The sequence below is a fragment of the Neodiprion lecontei genome, chromosome 7, assembly GCF_021901455.1.
Source record: "Neodiprion lecontei isolate iyNeoLeco1 chromosome 7, iyNeoLeco1.1, whole genome shotgun sequence".
Classification (NCBI taxonomy): Eukaryota; Metazoa; Arthropoda; class Insecta; order Hymenoptera; family Diprionidae; genus Neodiprion; species Neodiprion lecontei.
The window spans coordinates 16,614,825-16,634,689 of NC_060266.1; the positions used below are offsets into that span (position 1 = coordinate 16,614,825).

Here is a 19,865-nt window from a genome sequence, read left to right on the forward strand (position 1 = left end):
ATGCACAAGAATTCGTAAACTAAACCAAAAAGACGTGACTCGACGCGCTAATCGCGACCGAATTAATAACTCTAGGAAGCTTTTCTGATCGTGCGGGTGTGTAGCGTATTATGACGCATCCGAGCTCCAGTCGTAGCCACTATTTCCACAAAGTTCGCAACCCTTCCCGCTAAACCGAGCATCTACGCACAGTAACACGCGACCCCCCCCCCCCCGAGAGGTGACCCTTTTTACGTACGCAGACTCGACGGGACCCCGTGCAGCGGAATTTGGCCGCACTCAATTTCGAACCGAAATTGTTCCCCACTCGAAACTGTGACTCCTGTCGAGACTTTACAGGGATCAACTTGACTCTACGCGTTATCGCGAAAACTCAGGCTACGGTCATCATCAAGGAGATCGGCAAACAGATTTCGAGCGCTACTCTAACTCCACGATTAAGTGGGCCGACTGTTTATCAGTGTGCCAATCTAACTTGCGCTCGAAATATGCCCGCAAAGAATTACAAGCGCTTACCACTTCGTAGCCACCCGAGGAATTCCCCGACTCCAGTTGCTGCCATGGCACGCGATTTTCCCCTTTTTTCTTTTCACTATAACTCGATACAACGACCACCCACTACGCAACGTCGCCAGGACTCAAGTGACGAGTCCTGCAAATCGGAGCCGCAATTCGAACATGCCCCGAACATAGGCGCTATCCGTAGTCAAAATTCCCCCGATCTAATTGGGGTTCTCATTACGAAATTCTTACAGCCTAGCGTATCGCTATCGTTGAATTCCGCTGTCGCGGGGTGTTGATTGGCTGGCCAGTCTCTGGTACCCCGTAGCTTGACAGTGGCGTGGTGACGACTTCGCGAGGGTACCTGTCATCAGTTGGGCGACGGAGGGGGGGGGCTACGGCTCGCCGGCCACCAACGGGAATCTCGTCCGCCTTGAATTCCCTCGCGGCAGAGCTCTCCGTTGACGCTCTCTCCTTTCGTCGCGATCCGCCACGATTGCCATCCAGTAACGTCGTTCGAATTTGCTGCCGATCCCCTGTCTGAGGCCGCATTTACTCGCCACCCAAAAAAAAAATAAACAAAAATCCTGAAAAGTCTTATTCGCTAGACCGACTATGGTCCCCTCTTAGAGTCTCGGATGCGTGACCGTTGTCCTGGCGCTCTTTTTCGAAATGAGCCGCGGTCTGCTCCGCGGGCTCCCTAAGTTTATGGTCCGTCTAGAGTTCGGGGAGTCGTGTGGAACGCGCAGTAAAAATGCCACGTTACAATACATATATCGCTTGTGTTGCCGAGATTTTTAAAAGCGTATGATGTTTTAATAAACTATTTGCTATTATCCTGATTCACTGAAAATTAACGTGCATTGTGAATTTCAATATTGTTAGAGCAGTACTGAGAGATTGACCAAAAGGCAGAAGTCTTAAGATTATATCTGAACACTGGACAGCTGTTCCCGTTTATTCTGCCGTACCGCTCGTGTACGACTTCATGAACGTTATGTCTCAGAGTGTTCCATTGTTTTTTCTTGGTGCTTTCTAAAATACTCTGAAATTCTTCAGAATTTCATCGGCGGATTACGATTTGGTCTTTGGTGTATATAAAGGATATAAAGTCAGTCGTCTAGGTTATGTTGACATGTTGTTACGTGCCAGCCGGTATTCACGGCGGCACCCTCTCTGCGCCCTACCTTACCAGCGTGCAGTTACCATAAGAGAGCCTTACGTGTCCTTGCCAATAGTCGTAGAGTGATACCAACAAACATAGTTACCATCGTAACTTCCAAATTCTTATATCGATAGTTCTCATACACTAGATGAACCGTTATTTCATCAGTCAAATTCATAACATATATGGTATTTATATTTTTTCCCATCTAACCGTTATACCTTTCAACATTAGCTTTCACATAAAACCTTTGATTTACGATCTCAACCGTAATAACCCAAAGTAATAAACACCTGCCATAGTTAAGATAATCGAGTAGACTAGACTGTTACGTTCCGAGAGGAACGTTTCGAGTCGATTCTGATTCGCCGCGTGATTTAATTGTTCTCCTGACTTACGTAGTTGGTGTATGTAAATCTCGGGAATCCGCTGATCAGCTCCTCAGATCTTCTCGTTCAACTCGCCTACAATTCTAAGAGTTTGTTAGGTAAGACTCGTGCCAACTATCACTATGCGTGATTGAAATAATTATTTATGACAACACTTGGGTTAATTACACATTTATTAACAGTCTCTTTCTAGTTCTCGATGGTAGGTTTACAATCGTGGTACAGATCGGTGTTAATCACTATCGCAGTGACAAACTGTTAACAAGTCTCGAAGGTTCTGAATGACTTATGATGATTTTATTCTAGGATTTCGGTAGAGATCTGATCTGTTCTCTATGATGTCTGAAGTTCTTCTGATCTATTCTATTTTCTGGAGAGGTTGAATTAGAGGAAAAGTAGGAGGAGTTCAAAAGGAGTCGCGGTTTCTCGCGGGTCTCGGATGATTGGTTAAGGATGATGAAATAATTGAGGGTAAGATTTCTGATTCGTGCATGAGATCTCGGTGGTGGATTAGCGCGAGATAGTTGGTTTAGAGAAGCAAGCGGCGGAGCGTTAATTGGTCTTATCATTATTAAAATGAAAGCGCTATCCTGAATTCTAAGAATAAGGGTTTCTTTATCTGTGAACTATCCGTGATTTCTCTTCCCATGTTTCCGGTGTTTAGTCTACTCGATTATCTTAATTACTGCAGGTGTTTATTACTTTGGGTTATTACGGTTGAGATCGTAAATCAAAGGTTTTATGTGAAAGCTAATGTTGAAAGGTATAACGGTTAAATGGGAAAAAATATATACCATGTATGTTATGAATATGACTGATAAAATAACGGTTAATCTAGCGTATGAGAACTATCGATATAAGAATTTGGACGTATGATGGTGACTATGTGTGTTAGTATTAATCTACGACTATCGGTCAGAGCACGTAAGGCTCTCTTATGGTAACTGCACGCTGATCAGGTAGGGCGCAGAGAGGGCGCCGCCGTGGATACCGGCTGGTACGTAACACCTCCCCCGTTAAGATTCGAGCGTCCTCGCTCGAAGTTAGCGAGTGCTGTTATACCGACATGAAGTTTCCATAATTCGATTACTTCTAAAGGTTAACGTGATAAATCGTATAACATATTACATAAAAATTGTGAATTACTTAAATTTACATGAAATTAATAATGAATTATAATTACTTGAATAATAGTAAAGTATAGTGAACAGAATATTGATAAACTAAATATAAGTGAATATACTTAGAGTGGATATAATAGTGCTTAATATCTGATATTTTGATTATTCTAAGAGTATATACGATTAAGGTAAGTAATATTGATATAAATGCCAATTATTATTCTATGATTAAGGCATGAATTATATAATGTTTGAAATATGTAGTGAATATACTTAAGATTATTCATAGAAAAAAAAAAAAAATTTATTTTATAAGCTATTATATGAATTATTACAGTTCTATGTAATATTTTGGTATCATTATTGTATACGTTATATTCTATGAATTATTCTATGAGTTCGGATCTTTGTAATCTGAGGTTGTTCGTTTCTATAAGATTGATTGATTTATTTTGTATATAAGTAAATTTTCTGGAGATTTGTATACTTCCGATTCTAGTATATGCTTCATCAGCAATCCGAGTAATTGAAATTTGAATTTGGTTAATAAGCTATCTTTGCTCTGTCACAATGAATTATTTTACGTTTGTTTTTCTCTAATTCTATTTCTATATCATTCTTTTCTGGAAATATTTCTGTGATTCTGTACGGTCCCTTGTAATTGTCATCTAACTTTCCTGTCTTTTGATTTTTCACTAGATAAATGCTTTGTCCTATTTTGAAATCAACTGGATTTATTTTTCTGTCGTAATATTGTTTCGATCTGGCTTTAGCTTTTTCTAAATTTTCGCGTGCTGTATTTCGAATTTCTATAGTTTTAAGCATTAGGTTCTTTACGTAGTCGTCGTAGGTCAGAGTTTCGTCGAGGGGTGGGAATTCTGAAGGCATGCGGGCGTTCCGTCCGTAAACTATCTCGAATGGGGTGTGGTTTATCCCTTCGTGTCTGCTTGTATTGTAAGAAAATGTCGCGTGAGGCAACCATTCGTCCCAGTCTCTCTTCGTTAAATAATGTTTTACGTAATCTACAAGTACTTGATGGCTTCTTTCTAAAGAACCATTTGATTGAGGGTGGAATGCTGTAGTCTTGAATTGTGTGATTTTGAATGCTTTTGCAACTCGTCTCATTACTTGGCCAATGAATGCTGCTCCTTGATTTGTTAATATTGTTTTTGGACATCCGTATTTACAGATAAAGTTTTTTACAAATGCATCTGCAATATCTTCAGCAGTTGCATGTACTAACGGTATTGCTAAACTGAATTTTGAAAGATTGTCTTGCATGGTCAATACATACTTGTAACCGTTTGGGGATGTTTCGAAGGGTCCGACTATATCTAGCGCTACTTTGTCAAATACGTCTGCAGATGTGTCTGTTATAACCATAGGTTGTTTAGTTTTGATGCGCGTTAGTTTTTTCTTTTGACAGCTGACACGTTTCTTTATAAAATCTTCTATTTGCTTTTTCATATTATCCCAAAAATATTTCTGTCGAATTCTGTTATACGTTTTCGTGATACCTTTATGTCCTGCGATCGGAGATTCGTGATTTTCTTGTATTATTCTGAGTCTAATATCTGGAGGTGGGATGATAATCTTGTCTTTACAGATCGTTATGATAATTTGTGTTCCGGCGAATACCTGTCTAATGATATTTTTAATTTTAATCCATCCAAGATCGTTGATTCCACTTTTACCTTGCGATATGCTTGCTGTTTTAATATTCAAATCTTCCATATTCTGTTTAAATGTACAAATGCATCGTAATAGTTATTTTCCAAAGGTGTGTCTTGTTCATGTTCTTGAGTAACTAATGCGATTATTCGTTTCTTTGGTGTTCCCAATATAATTATGTGTCCTATCTGATATTCTGTGACTGGTTTAATGTTTTTCAAGTATCCTTTTTCATCTAAAAATTTATCTATTTCGCCTAGTGCTATTCCGTTAGTGGAAATGAAGCATAGATAATTATCTTTTCTCATTTCTAAATTGTCTCGAGTTTCTATCAAATTAGTAGATTCTTGTCTTGGTAATTCTACTGAGGCTTGCGAATCATCAGATACTGTGATATCTGATACGTTGTCTAGGTTACTTATTTCAATCGATTTATCTTCTAAATTCTGTGGATCATTAAATTCTACTATTGCATCTAGGTCTGGTAAAGCGTTTGAAATATTTATCGATGTCGAATTTCGTTGGCTCTGAGGATCTGGAGTTATATATGTTTTCGAAGATTCTTTGTTAACGTTCTCAAGTGAAATTGGGGTCTTGGGAGTTTGCGAAATTTCCACTGCCTGTTTTTTGATTTTTAGACTGCTAGTTTTGTTTCTCGCAGCTTTTGGTTTCGAAGGTTTACTTGTATGGGTGCCTTGGTGGCCTCCTAAACCTTTGTAACATGCGTATTTATATGTCGGTCTATGCTGTCTCGTCGTACGTCGGGGTTCTGGCATACGGTTTACATCACTGTTAGGTATAATTTTATCTATAACTTCGATGTTCGGTTTAGGCGCAAGTATCCTCGGTTTTATGGTCTCGGTCCGCTCTTTCTGTTCGTCTAGAGAAAGTCGTACTGGTGACGGTTCTGTTTTACGTTTGTCTCTGTCGTCACTCTCGCTTGAGGATGTTTTTATTGCTTCGTGCTCGAAATATTGAAGCGTCTCGTCAACGTCCATCTTTTGTGTGGTCTCAAAAGACTTGGTTGTACACATGGATTCTTGCAAGGGGTGTACGTCTGCCTGAACTGTGATTGTATTAGATTTTTCACTTCCTGAAGCTGATGCAACGTCTAAAGTTATAATGCGTCTTCCTGTACATTCCTTGTCCAATTCTATTTCGTCATGAAATTTCTTTTGTCTTGAAATTACGTCACTCGTCTTTGATATAGGGTATGGAGTAATCTCGTCTGCGTCTGTCATTGCTTTCAAATTATCTGTAATAGTTTTACGTCTCGTTCTAAGTAATGGTGAAGGTGTAAATTCAGCTGTTTTAGAAGAACGTTTGTTTAGTAAATCTCTGGCTAAGCTTCTCTGAAAACTATTCTTCCTATTGGTGGAAGGTGTTCCTGAACCTGTCGGTGTATTATTAACATTTGGCACGGATACAGTCTTAGGGGTGTGAATAATCGTAGCTGAAGTATGCTCTTGAGTGAGTGTCGGGGGTGAGGCTAGAGAATGCCCGCTTTCTGTGACGACTGTAGCTGTATTTTGTCTTATACTAGGTATACTCGATTCCATATTACTTTTATTAATTCTATGCTTTACTGGATTTAATTTATAAGAATCATCGCTATCCAGCGATGAGGATTCAGAGTCTACATAATCTGGGAGTAACGTAGATTGATTTTTCTTTGATCTTTCATCCATCGAAGATGAAGATTGAGAATCTGATTCTATTTCTATGATAACAGATTGTTGATTTCCATTCGATTTATTGCTAGCTAAAGTTCTATGATTTTCTGGAGAGTCTGATAGTTCATCCGATGATGAATCTTCGTATTCAGAACGATGTCTGAATGGAGTAAAGCGTTTAGCACTTGATTTTCTTTTATTAAGGATTTTTAATTTCCTATGTTTACCGGTTTCCTGTGAGTTTGTATTTTTGTCTACGAATTTAGATCTGAAACGACTGGCAATAGGTTGCGCAGGCCTATTGTTATCCATCGTTCGATTTTTGCTATAGTCGGAATTTGAGTCTAATCGTGCGCCTCTCGGGTTTGTCACGTTTTTAGAATCTGCCGTTCCGACATGTTTGTTTCCACCTGAGCTCGGAAAACTTAAAAAGTCTTCCTCGTCTGTACTCATTGCAGCTTCTTGGATTTTGTAATCTGCCTGTATAGTTTTTTCTTCCACGGAGGAACTACTTACATAACGTCGTCTAATCTTCGCGTCTCTCTGAGTTAACTTTTGAGCGGAGTCAGATGACGACCGTAGCCTGGCTATACCCGGCGCTACGTTAAGAGCAGGGTCTGCTGACCGTCTCCACTTGAATTTTATGGGATATACGTCCCTTTTTCCAATATCAACGGGGTTTCTCGACAACGCGTCTGCGTTTGTATTTATTTTGCCCGCTTTATACTGAATTTTATACTGGAATTCTTTTAAACGTTCTCTCCATCTCATTACACGTGACGTAGGGTCATTCGTAGAATTTACCCATACTAACGGTCTGTGATCGGTTAACAATGTGAATTGTCTACCATAGAGATATGGTCTAAAAGTTTTAATTGCATAAACGATTGCCACCATTTCCTTCTCAGTTGTCGAATAATTTCTTTCATGCTTGTTCAAAACTCTAGAAGCATACGCGACGGGCGCGTCTTCGCCTGGTTTTCCTTGCGATAAAATAGCTCCTACTGCGAAACCAGATGCGTCTGTTGTGACTATAAATTGTGACGAAAAATCAGGATATTGTAGTATAGGTGCTTCGCAAAGTTTATCGCGCAAGATTTCGAAAGCTAATTGCGTATTAGAATTCCATTCAAATTTTTTATTTTTGCTAGTTAATTCTGACAAAGGCTTAGCGATTTTAGCAAAGTTCTTAATAAATCTACGATAATATCCGGCTAGTCCTAAAAATTCTTTAACATTCTTCGTGGTTTTCGGGACAGGAAATTTCTTTACAGCTTCGATTTTTTTTGGATCTGGTTTAACTCCGTCAGCTGATATGATATGCCCTAGATATTTGACTTCTGTTCTAAGAAATTCGCACTTGTCCGATTGTAACGTCAAGTTTGCTTTTCTTAAGCGTTCAGCGAGCTTTATAAACTTAGTTGCATGCTCTTCAAGTGATCGTGCATAAATTACAATGTCGTCTAGGTATACGAATAAATCTATTCCCTGTAAACCTCGTAAAACTAAGTCCATAAGTCGTTGAAAGGTTACTGGTGCGTTTTTCAGTCCAAAAGGCATTCGGTTAAACTCGTAATGTCCGTCGGGTGTTGTAAATGCTGTCTTATGTTTATCGTCTGGATGCATAGCAATTTGATGGAATCCTGAGGCTAAGTCAAATATTGAAAAATATTTTGCTCCACCTAGTTGGTCGAGTATGTCTGATATTAAAGGTAATGGATAAGCGTCTCCAATCGTTTTTTCATTTAATTTTCTATAATCGATAACTAATCGCCATCGTTTATTTCCTTTTGAATCTTCTTTCTTTGGTACAATCCATAGTGGTGAATTATACGGTGAATTTGATGGTTCTATGATATTCATTTTTAATAAATCTGTAATCTATTTCTCAATTTCTGGCTTTTGAAAAGGAGGATGCCTGTACTGTCTTGTGTTGACGGGTATCTCGTCTGTGGTTAGTATACGGTGCATGCATGTGTTAGTAACTCGCAGGGGTTCTCCGGGGATGTGGAAAAGGTCAGCATACTCGTCGATTAAGAGAGCAACTGCTTTACGCTCTTCTGAGTTCAAATGGTCTAATCGCAATAAATTGAATACTTCATTAGCGCGGTTTCCTCGCGTCCGAGTTATCGCATGCTCTAAAGTTTCACATTTTATGCTATTGCTATCCTCGTCTACGCTTGTATCGAAAGGGTACAAGGGAAGTACGGGAATTTCCATTTCAACATCTTCATCCAGTGTGTTAATCGCGTACAAATAAGCTATTCCATTATTATTTGAAACAACGGTTTCGCCTATGTATATACCTTCCTGCGTATCTAAGCGTGGTACGTAACCCTCTAAAATTTCCGTGTTCTTGACTCGAATAAACATCGCGGTTTTCTGTCTGGCCAGGAGCAGTACGCTTTCTGTTTCCGAGAACGGTATGTTGATCTTGTTTAGGGTCACGGACTTTGTTCGATAATCGATCTTTCCGTCGTTGTCATGCATAAATTCTGATCCTATAATACCTGTATAATTTAATGGAAAATCTTGTGGACACTACATTGAATTCTCCGAGAGTATTATTAATCCTGATTTTAATTTTTCTTAATGTCATTGGTTTGTCAACTTTTGAGACTCCATTAAGTTCGTAAGTAATCGAGGCATCGATCGATTCTGGATTTTTCAGTTCACTTATTTTTATCAAATTTAATTGAGATCCTGTATCTACTAAAAATTTTCCATTTTTGTGTTTGAGATCTTTTGATTCTATAATTATTGATGGTGATCTATGATTTGGGGATATTGAACCGATATTAAATTCAGCACTACGGATTTCTGGTGCATTTTTATTTTCTGTATTGGACTTTATTACTCTGCTACTTGACGCTGGGTCTCGGAGTTTCCCGTCGTCGCGTCTGTTCGAGGGGAGGCTCGAGCGTTTCCCGCTTGTGTATTAGTGACGTTGTTTGTCTCTGTTTTGCTTCCTTCACGCCTGCTACTATTATAAGCGCGTTTTCTACAATCTCGAATAATGTGACCTATTTTCTTACAATAATTGCATTGTAGGTTAGCATTCGGGTTCGAATTTTGAATTGTTGCTCCATTGTTTTTATTTTTTAAGTAACGGCATTCGTCTATTACGTGGTTATTTCGTTTGCAGTATCGACAGTATTTATCTATCTGCTGATTTGAGTTTGATATATTTGCTTGACTTGAATTATTTTGTCGATTGCCATTGATTCGAGAATTTGAAATTTTATTCCGGTTTATTGCATTTGAACTATCTGTTTGACCAGTATAACAAGCTTTTTCTTCGGATGCTTTAATTGTTGGTTTATACATATTTTCGGCGTTCTTGATATTCTTTTGACGCTTTTCTAATTCCATAGCTTCGGTCACTACTTCTTGCAATGTATTATACGTAGATTTCGACAGGAAAAGGGAGTATCTAGGAAGTAGTCCGGCTATAAATGATTTTACTGCAACTTTAATTGCCCATGATTTTAGTGATTGAGCATCAGTTGTTTCTGCTAAATCAATTTCTGCTAATGTCATCTGTAAATGAGTGCCTATTCTGTAGTTGAAGTCAATAATTTGTTCGTCTTGTCTTTGTTCAAAGTCGTTAAGTTCTTTTATCCAAGTGTCTAGGTCTTTGTCTGGTTTAAAGTGAGTTCTTAAAAATTTCGCAAGTTCATCGATTGTTCGTATTTTTGCGTTTGTTACACGTTTAAGTGGTTCTCCCCTACATTTTGAACGTAACATTTTAACTAGAAATTCTTCTCCGCATTGTGGTATGAATTGTTTAACACTTTCAAATTCATCTATGAATGTTTTAATCGAACAACCAGCAGATGTATTATCGAATTCTGGTATTATTTTGAAAACATCTTTGTAATCGAATTTATGGATATATGATGATCCGTCTACTCTAAGCGATGTATTGGGATTTGTGGTACTTGTATTCTGTTGGGTGCTAGTTTCCATGGGAACTTGAGTATTATCGTTATCAGGCATTTTGAAAATTGTATTTTGACTTACGTTACGGAGACTATAAGCAATGAATGACGATTCTCAGGGGTTGGGCGGGAAGGCGAAGTTTCCGTTCAAATTGATGTTCTGCGATGCAAGCTTCTACGATGCGAAGGTCTGTGATGCGAAGGTCTGCGATGAAAAGATCTACGGTGCCACGTTCAATGTTGCGAAGTTCTCCGGTGCTACGTTCTGCGATGCACAATTCTTCGATATCGTCTGGTAATATGTTGTTGATGACAGTTGTTGTAGATGTTTAATCAACAGTGTATGTTGATAACAGTTTGAAGAAGTTTAGTTCGATGATGATTTGGTCACAATCATTTATCAGTTATATCGTCGATGTGTATTCCCAATGTTGAAAAAAATTTTTCGAGTTTTCGAAGGTTTCAGTAGCGTTGATTGTTTGATGATTATTTAATTATTTCTAGTTGGCTCTCGCACACGCTGGCACCATTTTATTCATATTGTAGAGCTGTTACGTTCCGAGAGGAACGTTTCGAGTCGATTCTGATTCGCCGCGTGATTTAATTGTTCTCCTGACTTACGTAGTTGGTGTATGTAAATCTCGGGAATCCGCTGATCAGCTCCTCAGATCTTCTCGTTCAACTCGCCTACAATTCTAAGAGTTTGTTAGGTAAGACTCGTGCCAACTATCACTATGCGTGATTGAAATAATTATTTATGACAACACTTGGGTTAATTACACATTTATTAACAGTCTCTTTCTAGTTCTCGATGGTAGGTTTACAATCGTGGTACAGATCGGTGTTAATCACTATCGCAGTGACAAACTGTTAACAAGTCTCGAAGGTTCTGAATGACTTATGATGATTTTATTCTAGGATTTCGGTAGAGATCTGATCTGTTCTCTATGATGTCTGAAGTTCTTCTGATCTATTCTATTTTCTGGAGAGGTTGAATTAGAGGAAAAGTAGGAGGAGTTCAAAAGGAGTCGCGGTTTCTCGCGGGTCTCGGATGATTGGTTAAGGATGATGAAATAATTGAGGGTAAGATTTCTGATTCGTGCATGAGATCTCGGTGGTGGATTAGCGCGAGATAGTTGGTTTAGAGAAGCAAGCGGCGGAGCGTTAATTGGTCTTATCATTATTAAAATGAAAGCGCTATCCTGAATTCTAAGAATAAGGGTTTCTTTATCTGTGAACTATCCGTGATTTCTCTTCCCATGTTTCCGGTGTTTAGTCTACTCGATTATCTTAATTACTGCAGGTGTTTATTACTTTGGGTTATTACGGTTGAGATCGTAAATCAAAGGTTTTATGTGAAAGCTAATGTTGAAAGGTATAACGGTTAAATGGGAAAAAATATATACCATGTATGTTATGAATATGACTGATAAAATAACGGTTAATCTAGCGTATGAGAACTATCGATATAAGAATTTGGACGTATGATGGTGACTATGTGTGTTAGTATTAATCTACGACTATCGGTCAGAGCACGTAAGGCTCTCTTATGGTAACTGCACGCTGGTCAGGTAGGGCGCAGAGAGGGCGCCGCCGTGGATACCGGCTGGCACGTAACAAGACACCGGAAACGTGGGAAGAGAAATAATGGGTAGCTCACAGAGAAAGAAACCCTTATTCTCACACAATTGTAAACCTACCATTGAGAACTAGAAGGAGATTGTTAATAAATGTGTAGTTAATCCAAGTGTTGTTATAAATAATTATTTCAATCACGCGTAGTGATGGTTGGCATGAGCCTCACCTAAAAAACTCTCAGAATTGTGGGCGAGTTGAACGAGAAGATCTGAGGAGCTGATCAGCGGATTCCCGAGATTCACATATACCAACTACGTAAGTCAGGAGAATAATTTAAATCACGCAGCGAATCAGAATCGACTCGAAACGTTCCTCTCGGAACGTAACAATGTAACACAGACCACTTAATTATTGTTAGTATTTTACTCGAATTTGGAAATTTTTGTTGCGTCCTAAGTTGAATTATTTACTACTGTTAGCGCTCACAGACTTCGTGAGATTCTCAATAAAAAATTTCGTGTTGTACTTGACAGTTCGCTTCGCAAGACCGAAATCACTTTGGAACGATATTTGGGTAAAATAGTCAAATTTCCATGGAAAAGGCGGTGTATAATCAGATGTCGGATTAAATGCAGCTGTTTTATTTTGTAAAATACGTGTTCATTCCTTTAAATGACCATTTTCAGGTCAAGTGTATAAAAGTGTATAAACCTGTATAAAACTGCATAAAACAGTATATCAGTCGATGGAACATCTGTTTCAAGGACTGATCCTGGAATTGTACAATTTATCGAGTTTATACCATTTTATACGATTTTATACTATATACGAGACCTGAGATATACCAAAACATACGTGTTGGTTATTTCGAGGTCGGACCATAAGCAGAATACATCTTCCAGGTCGGACCTGAAAGAAACCAAATGTTCTCGAAGAAACCACTACGTAACCGAAAAGGACCTGGCAGCAACCATCTGACATATATATATATATATATATATATAAGTAGTATAGGGGCACTTTGGGGCGTCACAACAAACCCCCCTCGCACCCCTCTCCGGCGCCAGCCCCTCGCCTAGGAGTGACTTTGGGGCGCCTTCCCCTTCCCCCGCCGCCCCTCGCCTAGGAGTGACTTTGGGACGCCTTCCCCTTCCCCCGCCGCCCCTCGCCTAGGAGTGACTTTGGGACGCCTTCCCCTTCCCCCGCCGCCCCTCGCCACGGAGCGAATTTTGGGACGCCATCCCCTTCCCCCGCCGCCCCTCGCCACGGAGCGAATTTGGGACGCCTTCCCCTTCCCCCGCCGCCCCTCGCCACGGAGCGAATTTTGGGACGCCATCCCCTTCCCCCGCCGCCCCTCGCCACCGAGCGAATTTTGGGACGCCATCCCTTTCCCCCGCCGCCCCTCGCCACCGAGCGAATTTTGGGACGCCATCCCCTTCCCCCGCCGCCCCTCGCCTAGGAGTGACTTTGGGACGCCATCCCCTTCCCCCGCCGCCCCTCGCCACGGAGCGAATTTTGGGGCCCCTTCCCCTTCCCCCGCAGCCCCTCGTCAAGGAGGTATTTTATTCTAGAAGCTTCTCCGGACGACCACCCCTTTCCCGCAACCCCTTACCAAGGAGCGGTTTTTCCGCCTCGAAGTTCCGCGGCTCGTCAGCCCTTCGCCCGTGACCCCCTCGCCGCGTGGTGAATATCGTGTGACGACCCCTTACCCCGGGTACCGTTGACCGCGAATCAGATTCCGGACTCTACGGGATGGCCTCTGGGCCTGTGCACCCTGACCATGGGACGATCCCCTTACCCTGGTGCCCCTGGCCGTGCGGCCGATTCTGGGGCCACCTACCCATCTGGCCCCGCTACCTCCGTTCACGAAGCGAACTCTGCGACTTGGACGTTTGGGGTTACAGGTCCTCCACCCCGGCTCTCCTTCTTTCTCCATCCCTGCTCTCTCTGTGTCGGGTGCTCGTGTCACTGACCTTACCCAGCCGTCAGTGTTTATCCTAAGGTTTACGTGCGCTTGGAAAATATAGACCTGGTCACTCTCTCTCTTTCTTAATGCAAGACTATAGGCATACTTAGATTTACGAGGATCAGGGTGGGTGGGTGAGGAAACAGAACTCAATGGTGGATTGCATAGAAAAATCAAATCTCATCCTCGCAGGTTTATTCGGTTAACGCAGGTGCAAATACATACATGGTTATTACTATTTGTTTGCTTGTTGTTGGAGCAGGATGTTTTTATTTGTTATAGTTACAGCGCCCCACATCACCACTATACTTATAATAATTATAGCAATCACGAGTATAGACAGTACCACCCATGGATAAGGCTGTTCTTCGGGCACGTACAATGGTTCATCTACAGCATCTGCGTTCGCTTGGCGGGGTGTAGCCGTGTTGATCCGAGTCTCTTCACACGAAAAAATTCTCAGGGTAACACATACGTCTGATATTTCCTCTTGATTAATTTCGAGTTGTACGGTGCCCTTGGTCTTCATTGCGAAATAGCGGACAGGAGGTTATCCCGATGCTTGATGATGGTAGTGTCGAAATAGTTTGTTCAGAGGCTGGCTAAGGCTTTGTCCTCAGTTTCGATGGCCTGCTTGATTTCAGCAGCGAGGTATGATGGAAACAGGCGGGTAATTTCAAGGAGAACAATACTGAGGTAATTCTCGGCAAAGGCAGGATTCGCTGACGACGCGATGTGTTCTAGGACAGCACCGTATTCCTTCTCCGCTATTTGCCTGATGCGATGAAGACTCGGTTCCTTGAGCTGCGTCAGATTCACTTTCTCGGCTATGTATGCGACGTATGATTTCTTGCACTCGTTTACCGAATGGGCTAAACGCTGAAGCCTTCGTAGCCGTTCGTCGACACACACAAATATAGCTTTAAGTCCGTTGAATGTGGATTTCTGCATTACAATGGTGGGTTGATACACTTTCTGGCGTTTGGCGGGTGACTGAAAGTTCTCATCCTGGGTGGCCGTGTCTGCGCAGTCTGATTTCTTATCTTCTGATTCGGTGACTTCGGATTCCGTAGGTATTTCAAATCTGACGGCTCGCTCACCGTGTGCTGTTGACAATTCGACGTTGCAGCCACCAAGCTCAATCCGATTAAAATACCATTGGGCATCGGTGTATCCTTCTATGTCAAGGTATTCGGAGATATTGTCCAACTCATCTGCGAGTCGCGACCAGGCCGCTGGTGTCAGACGCACGCCTCCGGAGGAGTTGTTGACGAGTTTGATGACCGGTTCAAACTGATCGTCGAGCCGTAGACCGAGACCGATGACTATTTTCTTCGTAAAAGAATTATTTAGACTATACGTTGTCGACAACAGCAGATTTTTCTCAGTCTTTTTCAAAGCCTTCGTAAATGTTTTATACATTTTATTCACGTTGCCCATTGGTGCAGAAGATTTGGATGTAGCCATAGTTCACGTGAGGATTCTTCCGTAGTTGTCGCAAGACTGACGCTCTTTTGTATCTCACTTGAATATAGAGGGTGTAACCCCCACTCTACAAAATGGCGTTTGCAGCGTGACTAAAAAGAATTAACGAAATTCTAATGCCTCGTATGATTCAGGCGTTCCTTACCAGACTATATCAAGCTTACGCCGTTGATTATATTTCGTTTCCACGATGGGAGTAAGACAAATGTAAATATGTCGCCAGAAAACCCAACGATCTCGATAGGCCTGTATCAAACTTGCATTAGGTTTAGAGCTCGAATTCGGAGCTATGGTCGGTGCAAACAGTTGCAGTCTATCGAGGTATGTATACGTAGACATTGCAAGAGAAGAAAATAATGGGAAGGGTTACGGGAGTAGACAGCATGGTTCATGTTATACACGTAATGTTTGGGACTTGTGACGGTTCGTAGGCTGGCCCGCGCTTTTCCGACGTACAGCCTTAGGGTATGTTGTTTGTTATGGCTTAGTGGTCGACGAGGAAATACAAAGGGCCTCACCGGGTGTATCATTTCGTTGTCGCAAGATGAGTCTACAATCTCCGTAGGTCTGCATTAGGTTTACATCTCGTTTCCGTTTCTGAGGCTGGTGCAAACAGTTGCAGTCTATCGAGAGACGTATACGTAATCATTGTAACAGAAGAAAGATGATGGGAAGAGCTGTGGGTGTATACAGCATGGTCCGTGTTATACTTGCAATGTTTGGGCCTTGCGTCGGACGGTAGGCTGGTCCCTGCTTTTCCAACGTACACTCTTACGGTATGTTGATTGTTATGCCTCAGTGGACGAAGGAATACAAAAGGGGGTCTCATCGGCTGTATCATTTTGATGCCTCAAGATGAGTCTACAATCTCCATAGGTCCAGTATGCATTAGGTTTATAACTCGTTTCCTATTCTGAGGGTGGTACAAACAGTTGCAGTTTATCGATGGCGGTATACATAGACGTCGCATGAGAAGAGTATTAACATTATTCTCAAATACACTTGTTTCTAACCGTTACCAACCGTCGAATCAGCTCCACGATTTGAGGTAGGAATTGCGAGTGAATCCATCGGATCGTTTTCTATTTTATCTTTAAATTTCATATGTCTCGACGAATACCCGTTCTCCCGTTAATCAAAGTAGACTTTAGGGCATGCAAGTTTTTCAACAGGATAAATGACGTCAGCTGTACAACTTTGTTTAATTATGAGAAAACCATGATTATCGCTGTCAATAGATTTGTTTTGCCATATGTAGCAGGCAGCCTCCGCGTTGGGTCCGGATGGCTTTGGTTTATTTTCACCCTGGCTGCGGGTGTCTCACCGCGAACCGCCGCGGAAGGTTTACGCTAGCGGACCATAGTAAAATTTCGTATACTTAGCTCAAGAAGCGGCGTGGTAACGTATTGTAATAGCATTTGGCCTAAACAAAACCCAACCTGTTGAACTTATAAATGGTTGTGGGCCCGGAGATCTTCTCAGTTAGAAAATCGCAGTGTTGGCGAAAACAACGATTCTGTTTCAATTATTGCCATATTTTTAAAATAATGCAATCAATTAACGATCTCCGTTACGCGGTGGTGAAGGCAGCTAGCCAGGCTAGGAGGGCTAACGCGAGTCTTGTGCGGGTGTGCCCTGTTTTCCGTCGGGAGCTGTTGTTCCGCATGTCACATGCGGAATTGCTTCGGCATTTGCGAGAGCTTCTGGCGGTCTGCGGGGCACGGGCCCTGGCGCACCTCCACAGCACCGGTGCGATGCGGGGTTACGAGTGCCTCAGTGTAGCCGCGAGTGTAATTCGTCAGCGGGGTGCCACCCGCTTCGCCGTTGTTCGGGCGCTGATGGCTGAGTACAACGAGCGAAACGGTAAGTTGTTATTTGTGTTGTGCGCAGTGTACGTTTGTGTGGAGTTTGAATTACCGGATCTTCAGAGTGGGGTAAAAAGATAAAAGAAAATATGTAATATGGAAAAATTTAGATCAAGTTTTCCAACCGTTAGAATTCCGCGCGATGCTGGAGGACTCCGCGGAGAATGAGGCGGCTCTTTGCGATATCGTCGTCGACGTCGCCGATGAGACGATTGCGTCGCAAGGAGTAGCGCTGGGGAGGCCCACCGAGGAGCCGGTTTCTACCGCTCGTGACGGTAAGTCCGGATGATTGTCCGTACGCTGTGACGTAGCAGGGAGTTGTCGCGTATAAATACGTTGTGCGCGAGTGGTATATCAAAATTTCCTTGTGTTAGAATTCATGATGGATACCAGCGAGAACGAGGCAGCTCTTCTCGAGGGCTGTGTTGCCTGCGAGGAGTTGGCGATTGCGGGAGAGACAGGGGTGAATGAGACGATGGTGAACGATAGGACCGCCGAGGAGCCGATTTCTGTCGGAGCTCGTGATGGTAAGTCCAGATGATTTGTCTGTACGATATGCCGTATATCATGGAGTACCCGTGCGTAAATACGTTGTGCGTGGGCGGTGTTCCAAGAGTTCTAGAATTCTTCTTTCACGCGTGTACTGAAGGTTATTGTGTCCGTTGCAGAAATCGATTCATCACAGGCGTCGACCTTAGTCTTGTCACGTCCAGGTCCGTCAGGAGTGTTGGAAATTCAAGGTATATAGGAAAAGTTTGAAAACAAAAAATGCAGACTAGGTATTTTGATATGAACTCACGAGCAATTTCTTCTCTGGTGGGGGCGGGTAATTAGATCCGGTCGATGCTCATGAGCCGGTGGTAGCAGAAGAAGAAGGAGACAATTATTCCATATCCCCAATGGATGAGGCGATAATATTCTCGTGGCCGCAGACACCCGAGAGTGGAATATTCACTCAGATGAGTTATACTCCGCCGGCGATGGACGAGGATATTTTTTAGGGGACCTAATCACGCGGGTACTCTAGGGTGTGCGTTTCTAGTAAAACCGCGAAATTCAACTATACTTGCGGATTGACGACGCTTTACCATGGGGGTTTAGTCTTATTTTTGTTTTATATGTACAACAGGGGGTCTTATGCAAACTGTTGGTCCGTTTCGCGTGAACGAGGGCGCCAGTACCTCGGGCATACAGATCGGCGGGGGTAGGGCCCGGAGGGCTCCGAATTACGATTCTGACGTGACATTAGAGTCAGACGATGACGAGACACAGACAGCTTCCGACGTGGCGATTGAATTCGACGACGATGCTGACGACGACGAGACAGAGGGTGCATACTCTGGAAACATGGGGAGAGAATCGGGGCTGGAGAGTGAAGCCGCGAGCGAGAAGGAGTCAAGTCAGGCACCCGATGACGGGGCTGATTCACTGGGTAACCGTTTCACGGTTATCGGTGAATCAACGAAATTCATTCGTAAATTCGCGGTCACAGGGCGTGAGTTGCGAATGAAGATCGCGGCCCCTGAATCGGGTGTTAATCTAGTGGAGTGGCTGGAGGACGCGTTCAGAGACCTGCATGCTTATGCCGTAGCAACGTGTCGGAGTAGCGACTACATAGGTTTCACGTTTAGCGCGGAGAGTTTTAATCATGGTCCTGCGTGGTTATCGTTCCGGCCGGTGAGGGATTCGCGGTACAGTGACCTCTGGAAGTTAGTTTTCAGCGTAGCCCAGAGCGCATCAGAGTTTGGCGTCGACAGCGTCTTCACCGTGACGGTACACAGTGTTGGAGTACCGGAGGGTCGCGGAAAGCCGAAGCCGATCACGCACGCGGGGGTACTCAAAAAATCTGTCGTGCAGATTGTCAACAGTGACGGGTTGTGTTTACCTCGTGCCCTCGTTGTAGCCAAGGCTCACGCCGAGAGAGGCCCGAACCGCAGTGGCGCTCTGCACGAGCATTACGAGATGGTGAGATTCGCTAGGTCCAGTTTCCAGCGTGCAGAAGCGCGTAATCTTGTTGTGAACGCCGGTGTCGAGATTCCGCCAACGGGGTGCACAGTGCATGAAATCGCACAGTTCCAGAACTATCTGGCACGCGAGGGATTCCTCATCACAGTGTACGAGTTGGGGAGGCTAGGTACCGGCGAAGCGGCATTTTACGACGGTACTGCCGTGGTGAGAGCAAACGGAACAGGCGATGTCAGGCACCGATTGAATCTGCTGTATTATCCCGAAGAACAGCATTATTGCCCAATTGTAAATTTAACCGCGGCGGCAGCAGGGGCCTTTTTCTGTCAACCCTGCAATAGGAAATTTAACAACGGGTACGAACACCGATGTTCCGTAAAGTGCCCACAGTGCCTCGCATCGCCACCGTGCAACAGCCAGTCTCGCGAAATCGAGTGACCCGATTGTAGACGCGTGTTCCGCGGTAACGGTTGTCTGGAGTACCACCGCAGGATCGGCTCCTTCAGTCCGCGTCGTTCCGTTTGTGCAACGCTGCGTATATGCCG

General features: G+C 42.9%; 1 protein-coding gene across 1 annotated transcript; it reads left to right on the top strand.

Annotated features, from left to right (window-relative positions):
- The first annotated feature begins 18,357 nt into the window (after window positions 1-18,357).
- Window positions 18,358-19,758, top strand: LOC124295576. The gene is made up of 2 exons (XM_046746006.1): window positions 18,358-18,385; window positions 18,485-19,758. The coding sequence occupies exon 2, from the start codon at window positions 18,493-18,495 to the stop codon at window positions 19,756-19,758; it is 1,266 nt and encodes a 421-aa protein (XP_046601962.1). The 5' UTR covers window positions 18,358-18,385; window positions 18,485-18,492.
- The last annotated feature ends 107 nt before the right edge of the window (window positions 19,759-19,865 follow it).

What these genes read in the sequence shown, in the direction of transcription:
- LOC124295576 (XM_046746006.1), top strand. Translation starts at nt 18,493, where the DNA reads ATGCAAACTGTTGGTCCGTTTCGCGTGAACGAGGGCGCCAGTACCTCG.